This window comes from Argiope bruennichi, chromosome X1 (genome assembly GCF_947563725.1).
Source record: "Argiope bruennichi chromosome X1, qqArgBrue1.1, whole genome shotgun sequence".
Lineage (NCBI taxonomy): Eukaryota > Metazoa > Arthropoda > Arachnida > Araneae > Araneidae > Argiope > Argiope bruennichi.
The window spans coordinates 29712162-29724219 of NC_079162.1; the positions used below are offsets into that span (position 1 = coordinate 29712162).

Sequence of the window (12058 nt, forward strand, 5' to 3'; positions counted from 1 at the left end):
TTAATTAAATAATTAATAATTGCTGAAAAATTTTTATTAATTAAATAATTATTAATAAGAATTATAGCTTTGAAAAACATGATTTTATTAATGTAATAAAAGAAAGGAGATTATCAAACATTTGGAAATAAAAGCAGAAATTATAAAAGCGCGAGACGCTAATATAAATTATTTATTTACTTTTTTTAATATATATTTTTAGGTATTTTAGATTTAAGACATTCATTATCACTTAACGATCACAAAATATTGTTTTCATCATCATATTGTTTTCAGAATTATGATATAAAGGTTTCTTTAATTACGCAAATAAAAATGTTTTCAAAAACTTTCTTTTTTTGCTAGTATTTATTTTCTTCTTTTAAATCTTTTATAAGTTTTACAATTCATTCATATGTAATTATTGCGAAATGCTGTACTTAATTTTCCTTATAAAATCGCGTCTGTAATGCTAAACTGAAATAAAGTAACAAATTAAATGAAAGTTAATGAAAGTGTCATCGCAAATACTCAAATATATAAAATATTGGAACTCAAGAACATCAGGAAAATAAGAGAAAACCAATTCCAAAAGTCTACAAGCATTAAAGATATTAAAAGCATAAATATCCATCTCTTTCGATTTTCCATAAAACTTTTTTCATTTCTATTTAAATATCGGTGCAAAATCTTCATTAATTTTAAAAATCATTATTTTTTTCGTCTCTATTTAAATTATAAATATAGCCACTATGTTTTCTCCTCGTTTGGGTGATTTCAACATGATAAATATTTCTATTTAGCCTTTGTTTACATATTTAGAAGCAGAGTTTTAATATCAGCGGCACAGCTTGGGAAATTATTTGTTCTGTGTGAAGTTCTGAATCTTAATAGAAGTTCTCAGTTCGTGATTGACGTTTCTAAATTAAATTTTTGCGGAACTTCAAAAATGTCTGAAGTTTTCGCCTCATAGAGGAAATGGTACGAAAATAGGAGGATGTTTAGAATCGCGAAGATTAAAATGATTTGAAAATACACAAATATCATAAACTTTGAATGCATATTGCTTATATCTTTGAATAATATTATATTAATTCTTTAGTTGATAAGTGCAATATAAGAAGAAAATCACACTAGAAAGCCCCAGCGAATTTTCAGGAAGCATTTGAAATTTTATTGCTTCAATGGTTCAATTAAAAAACTGTTTTGGCAAAGGTTGTTTGATTTTTGCCTTAAAAATTATTTCTTTTCTATCGATACCTTATTCAAGTTTATTGTTAAAATTTCAGCTGCTATTAGTTGTATTATTGAAAATCCATCTATTTTTTTTCTGTTGGTCAGATATTATAGAGTTTGTATTTAAAATTGCATGATCTGTATTAATAATTGAACTACAATTGAAAAGACTTTAAATAATGAACTAAGTTTTTTGAATGTTGCTTACTGTCAATTTTAATTATTCATGTGCTTTTTCTGTACATGATTTCTGGAAAGCTTTTCAACAAAAAGTTTAAATGCATAGCTTCAAAATAGTAGGCATTGCAAAAAAAGCTAACATTTTTTTAATTTTGAACATTTTGAATTTAGTTCAAAATTATTTTATCCAAGAACTTTTTAGTTAATTTTATTTTTAAGTATTTCCATTTAACTTGTTAAGTTTCTTATTTGTAAAAATGGATTTCTGAAAAAGATTTTTCATTCACTACCTGATGCACTAAATTTCTGAATCTTCGTATACTTTGTTTTCTCTAAAATTTCACAACTTTAATGTTTTTGAAAGTACATTAGTTTATTAATTAAATTAAATTTTGATTCCGTATACGTTGCGCCAGGTAGCAGTGAATTCACAAACATTTATTTCATGCTTCCATAATATTTATCATAAAGGAGAATTTAAATTAATTTAAATTATCTTTTTTACCTGAAGATTCTTTGATTCATCGTCATAATTATTATTTTTTTACTCTGTTACTTTTTATTCTATTTTCAGAAATGAATCCCCCCTCTCCAAGAACAATATCCCAAGAACAAGATCGAATTTTAGTAATTATTTTCACGAATTCCATGTAATTAATACGTTTAAGTACCGATATTTTTACTATACTACAGAGGCACGCTACTCTTACGTAATAAGCTCTGAAAATAAAAATCGGAGCATTCGTGGTGTTCATTGCCTTGTCCAAGGTCCACAGTTTTATGAAAGAAGAATACTACCTTTATTATAGAGTATGCGAGAAAGTTTCCCCAATTCCACTGTTTTTATTTTTAAACTTTTTTTCAAAGTTTTTTTCCTCCAGAAAACGCAAATATATAAAATTTGAAAAGTCTTGTACAGCAAAAAGTGAATGAAAAATCAATTACAAATTTCTATCCATGCGAACATGAGGCAAGTTAAATTAAATAACGATGTATAATTAATATTTCCCCCTAAATTCCATCTACTTAGTATTAAAACAAAAACATGAATGGATAACAAAAATTTATAAGAAAAAGCTGATGTACTGTGTTAAAGATTTCACATTATCTTAATTTTTGATACATTTAACATATCCTTAAGGGAGTTAAAAAAACGCATTTAAGATGCTTCTCTCACATATTTGACAAGATTAATGATGGCTGCTGCTTAATATCAATTTACTTTCCGTCGGTTAAATTTTTAAATTATTACTCACTTTTATCATTTTAATTTGATTATTATGATAAATTTTAACTACTTGCTTTACTGCCTTTTTTCTCTCTCCGATTGATTCCCTTAATGAAGATAAGTATCCGATGATATCTATTAAATTAAAGGAAACTCGAGAAAGATTACGAAAGAATTTTAAGAGATACTCGCTGAGAGTAATATATTTGTTTCATAAATCTTTATTACAACTGTATATGAAAAAGACTTTAAAATTTATACTTTTTCACTTATAAAATGCTCTTATAAAAATTCTTTCATTATTGTTAAACTGGTGTATTAGATTAGATCAAAAGTAATTATGATTTCCATAAACAAAACTTAAATTACCTTTTTTGAAATGATTTATTTCGATCAAAAGGTTCATTTCATTTAATGTTACGTGATTCTTTAACCTTACTTTTTGGTTTATGCTGCACGTAATTTTATTTAAAGCTCCTTTTTAGGTTTTGATTTTAGCATGACGTGAGAAAAAGAGAATTTTCATTATGTTTTATTTTTACTCTCTCGTGTACGAAGAAGAGAAAGAGGAAGTAATGCAATCGTCTAAAAATACCAACTCTAGATTTTGACGAATTTCCACGCTTCAGGTCACTCTGAATCCAAAACACACACTTTTGAATTTATATCTATTCTGTGAAAATAACTCAACAAATTTTTGAGCTAGATGAATGAAGTTTGGTATATGGTATTTGCATTCTATTTGTAGATATCTCTCAGAATTTTAACGAAATCTATTCACAAGAAGTTTGGCTATCTGTCTGAGTGCAAGAGAACACGATAAATACAAAATGTAAAAAGCTTGATGCATGAAATTTTGTACAAGGATTTAAAACCTAACGCATAAAATTATGAGCCAAATACATCAAACAGTTGACCATCTGTCCGTACTTTATCTTGTATGTAAGCGCGATAACTGAAAAATGTAACTACTTAGATAAATGAAATTTGGAATGTGATCTTTTTACTAAAATTACAGTTCTGAGGAACAGAGTTTCGCTTCAGCCAGTTGAAAAAAAAGGTGCTCAAAATGCATATCTGGTTTTCTTCACTATACTGCGAAATTCAAAACGCTCATGTGAGTGACTTTTGAAAATAAAAATCTGAGCACTCACGGCGCTTATGATCATGCCCAAGGTCCCATCTTTTATGCAGGAAGGAGACTGATAACACTTTTACTAGGCAGTAACGCGAGAAATTTTTGAGGTGACCGCTTCTTCTGGTTTAAAACAGAAATGCTTTAAGGATTCTTCTATTAATTACACCGCTATTTAGGCTGTACGTAGCCTCTATTGATTCTATAAAGGCTTAGAAAGGAAATATAGTTTTGAATAAATAAGAATTTGAGAAGTGGGTTTACCTAGCTTCTAAAAACATAGAAAGTATTTCTTTATAGGATAACATAGAGAATCTGATCTATAATTTGCTACACTCGGAGGAAATCCTGAATACAACTATCTAAATTACAGAGGTGAAATGTATTCTTCTGCATGTAATTTCATAAATCGCCTTTCTATGCTTTAATCCATAAAATAATTGCTTCAATTTGTAATTATTAATCAACTCACTCTTCTTATATTTCAATAATGAAGTTTATTTAAAATATTCTGTTAAATAATTAAATCAGGGGGCACTTTTATATTGTGTAGGATAATATTTTTCGAAGTTATCAAGAAAAACACCATTTCGCTTGATTTTTGATTAATTAAAATTGTCATAAAAATTTTAAATACACTACACTCCCATGTATCCGGCCTAATGTGGCGGAAGGCAGGCCGGATAACATATAACCCCGGATAGGCCGGGGTCCTGTGAACTCATTTCTTTGCCCACCAATACTAGAAGACAGTTTTTATAACAAAACTTACTGTTATAATACATATTGTCTCGCTTCTTATTGAGTTCTAAGCCCTTTATTTACTTCAATGTGGACGCAGCCGTGGCCCGGTGAATAGTAGAAGCAGTTGCCGGTAACGTGACGAGTTCAAATAGAAGACTCTGTACTGGTAGTTTATATATGTTTATATACTGCATTGCACGTTTCAAGAATTTATTAGAGAAAAAGTAAATTAAAAAATATAAATTGTTCACATTTTAACATAAATTCGGTAATGCCCAACTTAAATGCCGGAAATGTAAGCAAAACCTTAACGAAATTCGTTGACATAATTCTTAAGAAAATTGGCTCAAACTTATTTTATTTTTCACTGATAAATGATTACACAGATATGAAAAGGTATCTGTAAGATAAGAGTCACAACTTACAGTTTTTAGGTTTTGGAAAAGTCTTTAATAGATGACTTAACAGACGCCTTGCCTTCCTCTTTTAATTACGATAAAAGAAAACTAGGCCGGATAGTACGGATACTAAATAGTCGCGAACCGGATACTTGGGAGTGTACTGTATATATTCCGAGGTCAACATTTCAAAAGTATATTTACACCAAATTTCATAGCTCTAGTTCCATTAGTCTGCCTATAGAGTGCCAAAACGGACATCGGTACATACTTACTTTGCTACATTATTATTAGTAGTATTCTTACAAAGAAATAAATTAGGGGCCACTTTTATACTGTATAGAATAAGAGAATTTCAAAGAAGTTTAGGTATTTTATTTTCGGATGAAAAAATGTGCTGCATTCGAGATGCCTAAAAAAAGTACAACAGTTTCTTTTTCAAAATGTGACGCCCAGTTTAAGTGAAAAATGTTTTTCCCCCGATGGATTTCAGTATGTACTGAACTGATAAGTCATCTTTGTACCTTATTCTATTTCCGTTCGGTATTTATGAGTTCAGATCCGTAAGATTAATGCCTGTTTCTATGAGAGACTAGACCAGGCGTAGGATTTTCTGAAATTCTCCGTTGACAGCAGAATTGATGAAGATTTGCTGTCGGGTCATTGCATGGCACAGACGTTCATTCATCGAAAAAAAAAAATCCATCCGAAATACCAAAATAACATCATGACTTCAGAAATTTTTTATATCATTTTTCGTTTAATCATATAATTCTTAGACACAAAATATTCTTAAAAATAATTAGTTTTCTTAATTAAAAATAAATTTTAGTAAATATGTTAGGAAAAGAAAGAGTATTAATCCTGCAGTTTTATCTTAAAACGAACCACTTTATTTAGGCATTAGGGAAATATAATTATATGTTCTGTCTGTCTAAGTTACTTAATTTTATACTCAGAAGGAGTCTAGAAAAAATTCACTTCGTGCCCGTGCCATAAAAATAATATTCGAATCAGTAAAACTTGTTGGGACAGGCATCTGTCTAATTTCTTTAAATTGGAACTAACAAATAGTGGCTAAAAGACTCCGCCTTGAACAGATTGTAGCGAATTTGTTAAAATTTTCATGTCGTCTAGAAAGAAATATTCATGAATAAAATATAATATTAAAACAGATAAACGCGATCATCAATATACATTTAAAGAAAAAAATTTAGGTAAAAGAATTAAATTATAAACCTTAAAATAACTGAATTAAAAGTCTTCTGATAGTTGTAAAATATTAACATATTTCTGAAAAATAAGCTTTGGATTTTTGTTGCAGTTTATCTTTTTGACTTTCTTATTTTATTTATTGCATCTGTCTCTGAATAAAATAAAAATGTTTTTTTAACTCTTTTAAGCATTATATATTTAGAAAGGAACGCGATTTAAAACTATAAGACTAAATTTACAAAATACTGTCTGAAATAAGATAGGAGATAATGGATTATAAAAATTTCCATGGGACGAATTTCTTCTAATTTTTTTTAATGTTATTCTGCTTTTTCAGTTTTATGAATAATGGTATATTTGGGCGCACAGGTAAAAGAAAAGACTTTTTAAAAATTAAAAAGAAAAAAAAAAGATTTTTTTTCGACATAGCAAACTTAAATTTTTATAGGAAACATATTCTGTTGAGTACTTAATGACATGAAATATTACTAGTAAATAAATTATATTTAATACCTTATTAGCCACTGTTTTTCTACTCAATTTATTTTGTAACTGGAGAAATTTAATTTCTTCAAAATAGTAAAAAATATGTATTATAAAAAAATTATTTACAAAATATATTGAATTTAATAAAATATGTAATATGATGATTTAGGAGTTTAAATAGATCAATTGCTTATTAAAATTATACAAATAGGTATTTAAAAATATTTTATTTATTTCCAGAATGAAATAAAAATTGTTATTCAGTTTATCAGAAATTTTATTTCATTATCACAATCATATCCCCTAAATAAAATTGAAACCTAATCTGACATAGATGTTAACAAACGTTACTAAATGTAAAGGTTAATTCTGCTCTACCTATCGACAGTGGATTAATAATTGAAAAGTAATTGAATGATTCCAAGTAGTAATTAAAGAAATATTTAAATACAAAAAATTCGTGTTATTTATGTAGAGTTTTATAAATTCTGAATTAAATGCCGTGACTCTAAAAATAAATATGTAACATTAATTTTTCTTATATATGAAATTATTGCTATAAAATATTCACTCCGTAAATAATTGATATTACAAACTCACTAGGATTTGCGTTGAAAAGAAAGAAATATATAATATAAATCTCTTTTGCACTATATTTATGAAAATGTCAAACTTTGGTGAACTCAAAAGCATTTTGGAAACCCCCATTGTATTAAAGGGGGGGGGAGCTTTTTCTTATGCTAAAATATAAAAGAACTTTCCAAAATACTTGAGTTTTCTTTTTTCTCAGCAGGTGGCGCATAAGTATTCAGAGAAGTATTCTTGGGTTTTTTTTTCGCTCTAGCTTTTGCATGAACGATTATGAATAACTTCTACTGACAGGAGGATTCCTGTGCGTGGGCGTAATCGTGACGTCATCAGCGGGGATTGGTGACGCAATGCAGTGGGCGGAATTTTCGGGGGAATGAAATGACTCGGTTGTCATGGCAACTCCAATCTCATATTTATCATGATAAAATCAAGAAGAAAATGTGAATAAAGAAAAAAAAAATGAAATGGCTTTTCTTTTAAGGGAAAGTAATCATAGTGCATTTGTTTAATAATGGGAATTTTTTGCTATATGATTATTTAGCTTAATGCTTCAAGGCATTAAAACCTGAAGTTTACTGAATAAAATTATATGAATATTTGTTTTGATTCCGGAATTAAAAGTACAAAATAAGTTTCGATATTTAAATAACTTGAAAATTTACTTATTTAACAATTTACTTTATTATTTATATATTCAACTATCATGCACATTCATTCTCAATTACCAATAGTTTTTTATTGGAGAATAATTATTATGTAAGAATTCACGTTGTGTTTTCAAACATTAAAAACAGTTTTTTTATAATTAGAATATATTGATATGAAACTTTGATATTCCAAATTGTATTTAAGTGGCTTTAATAATTTCTTATTAAGAATTAAATTGTTAAAAAATTACAAATTTATTTTTACAAACGTCTTATAATAGACCCTAATGCATGTTTAGTCCATTCATCATCGTGAATAATTCATTCATGTTTGTAATTAAATATTAAATGCGATTGACTGTGGTACAATAAGAAAGATATTGACAATGATCATAGAAAACAAATATGTCACACGTAGACTAGAATAAAGAGCTCTATGAGGGAAAATGTTCATGTTTATAAAATGTTTCTTTCCTTCTTTTTCTTTTTTTGCCTTGTCACATACGAGAGAAACTATTCTAACTGCCAGGAAATTATTATCAGAACGAGATTTTAAAGAATTTTTTTAATACCTCATTACATCAACTCTTAATCAGTAGAATACTTTTATAGAATTATGTCTGCCTGTCGGTGCGAAAATAATCATCAAATAAGTCCTAAATCACCAAAATTCTGTAAAATTATTTATTAATGACCACTTATTGAACTGAGCCCGGAAAAATTTAGGTGAATGAAGTATATAATATCTCAATCAATTTTTGTTTTAAGTGCTTCATCTATAAGTTGTATTTTTGATACGCTTATTTGAAATGCTTTTACTTTTTATTGCTTAGTAAATGTTTTTAACTCATATTGATTTTGCTTCTTTCCAGGTTTGTTAACTTTCGTCAACTGCTGGGATGTGAAATGGGCTACTCGAGTGCAAGATCTTTTCACCTATGGAAAACTTGCTGCTTTAATCATCATTATTGTTACTGGTTTTGTTGAACTGGGACGCGGTAAGTTTTCCTAATTTATTTTATGTTGGTTTTATATGTTTTCCTGCATTGAAAAACTAGTGTATAGCTAGTATAAAAGATATTGCACGACATTTCCGAACTTAGTTGTAAAAAAATGAGTTTATTCAGGTAATAAATAAATTATATAGTAATATTTATATTATACATCTGAAAATACATTAATTGCTTTGGAATTCTTAATATAATTATAAATCGTTTGTTTTAGATTTATAATCCATAGACTTTTCAATGGACAGGAAAATAGCTATATAGTATTAAATGAATTTTTAAATTTTTATGGCTGTGTCTTGCAAGTACAATATTTTCAAATAGGTTTTTTTTTTCTCCTTGACCATCTATATAGCGCAACTTACAAATAAATTCAAATTTGATTGCACAAAACATTTCCGTTGGTTTAATTAGCGAAGTTATTATATGAAACTTATCTATATTTTGATTTTAAAAAAGCAAACTAAAAGCACAAGCAGATAATTAATTTTTTCAGTTGTAAAAAGATTTTTCTTAACTTATGATTAAAAGGAATCTGGCAGTCATTATAGAATTTTGAAGTAGTAAGTAATAATTTAAAATATTTTGTAAAGAATATTAAATTTTGCATAATAACGTTAAGATAATAACTTTTATGAAAGAATATTCTATTGATCTTCTAGCAAATTGTAGAAGTTAAAATTTTACGACAGAATTTTTTAAAAATAAATTATAAATTCCTTTTGAAAATATTTCGAACATTACAAGTAAAAAATAAAATCGCGCAAATTTTAAGAGAACTTTTTCTAAGCATTTACTCAATAAAGTTTTTAAATTGTAATCTGCACTGATAATTATATTGTGTATTTGATATTATTTATATATATTTTTAAACAATACAATTTCAATTTCTTAAGGACTATTCTTGCTAAAATATACATTAAATAAAAATAAAATTTTACTTTTAATAAAAAACTGCTTAAACAATAAAATTACTTTCGCCGTACAATATTTTAAACGTAAAATAAAGTACATTTGAGATAAACTTTGAGATAAGACCTTTCTTCTTACCTTGCATTACTTCTTTTCTTTGTATTAAAAGAATTTTTATTTTCAAAAATAATACGGCAAGATTCTGATAAATTAATTCTGCATTTTTAATATTAACTCTTTAATAATAAAAAAGAAAGATTCCCACTCCCAAGTAACCCCAAAGAACATTTCACTCCCAAACCTGTTAAGTTTATTTTTATTTATTTTCTTTAGAGTGCCTACTTTAACAGTGTTGAAAACTCCTAGAAACTTTTTAAGCTATTGTTCAGGGAGTCACGTAGGCATTTGTGGATAACTTTCTTTCCCCCAAAATAGGTTAAAGAGAAGTCTAATCGGTTTTCGGCAACCAATGTCCCAAAGCGTGACTTTTCTTTGGCGTAAAGGTTGTAAGTCACTGGATCGATGTTTCTGAGTCAATTGTTTGGTGGAATGATCGCAATGGATCTGTGACGTCAACTGGTTCCACTCGTGACGTTTCACAACTTTTATAGAACTTTTGGAGTGTATGTAATAATTAGTTTTTGTTCCGAAAAAGACATCCGGTGACTCAACGTTTTTCGGAAACTGAAAGTACGTTTATAATAAAAGAAAATGTGATCGATTTTGGGCAAAGGTAATGACTATCAAAATTCTTTCTTGAAGATATCTATAAATAAAAGCTATAGATTTATTTTATCTAAGTTTGACAGAAAGTCGCGTTTGTTTACGATGACTTTGAAACAATACTTCATTATCCATAATATTCTTTTGATGATAATTTGCATTGTGGTTTGTAAATTTTTGATGGGTTAAGTGTAAATTTAAATAGATTTTTAGAATTAAAATTTTTAATGATTCTCAAAAAAATAATTAATATAGGGAGGGTAATAAATGAATTGATAAATTATTTTCAGCTGGTTTAAATATACAATAGTTTTAATTTCAGACTAGAATTTAAGTCTTGAAATTCAAGAACAAGCCTTTTTATTTATTTTATTATGAATATTTATATTTTAAGAAGGTTTGCTCTACTCCATTAAAAGATGTTAAAGAACTGAATCTTTTGGTGATGATTTAAAAAAAGAAAGCGATAAATATTCCCTAGATATTCTACCAGTTATACCTTAAACAAAAATACAACATTATTAGCAGGATAAGTATCTTTGAAAGTTTATTTAAGATATTTTCAACTAATGACGACTTACAGCTTTTAATAGTAAATGCAAATTAATATATATCCTGGACTGACTGATATCGATAGCAGAAAAGAGAGTGCATAAAAATGCAAAATTAAAAAATCCAAATTTTGTGCGAAATCCATTACAAACAAATTATGAAGGGACAATTTCAACTTTAATATATAATATTTATGTATAACATAATAGCTTTAAAGAGGGTAAAAAAATGCTTTCGTTAAAATTCTGCTTTTATGCCAGATTTTAAAATTGTTTGAACTGTGAAAAGTAATCCATAAAATCTGACAAATAACTATAATAATAAGTAAGGTGAATAAAGGTACTTATATCTCGAAAAAGTACCAAATTTAAAGACCTTTTTCATAAAAATCAATAATAATAAATGTGAAAATTAGTCGTTTCACTTTAATTGAAAAAATTTACTGAAGATTTATAATAAATTTTATAATAAGAAAATTATTACTTTGATTCATAGTTTCAATTTTTTAACGCTAGGAAGGGCCCATAAAATTTCCTTTTGCCAGAATGAAAACATATTTTAGGCATGGCCCTAGTTTACTGGATAAATGTCCTTGATCATAGCTACGAAATCTCACTCAAATATGTAGTGTTTAGATGGGTAGATACACTTGTTCTTTGTATGTGCAGCTTTTGTATTCTGATGATGATTAAGTGTGTGCCAAAAGTGGCGTTACACCGATAGAAAGCTCATAATTAAAATAAAAAATTAGAATTTAAATAGCTATCAAAGGACTAGTTATTCAAATACAGCTTTTGTATGAACATCATTGTGCTCATGCTGAAAGAAATCAAAATAAATTTCTAGTTAATAATTTTGTCAATTAAGCATTTTAATCAATATATTTCATCTGATGAGCTTTTATTTTTGATAAATAAAATACCGTTTATCGTCATTTTGATAAATATAATTGCTAATCTTCAAACTTCTAGCTAATGCATTTTGACACTCCTAATTTTCCCAAGCTAAAACAATACTGCTATTTA

The 12058-nt window shown here is 27.4% G+C and overlaps 1 protein-coding gene across 1 annotated transcript in view; it reads left to right on the top strand.

Moving 5' to 3' along the window:
- LOC129958289 (large neutral amino acids transporter small subunit 2-like) overlaps positions 1-12058 on the top strand; it is a 74100-nt gene that overhangs the window by 34018 nt on the left and 28024 nt on the right. The window contains exon 2 of the mRNA XM_056070659.1: positions 8712-8837. Coding sequence (XP_055926634.1) covers positions 8712-8837 — 126 coding nt within the window. The remainder of the gene's footprint in view (positions 1-8711; positions 8838-12058) is intronic.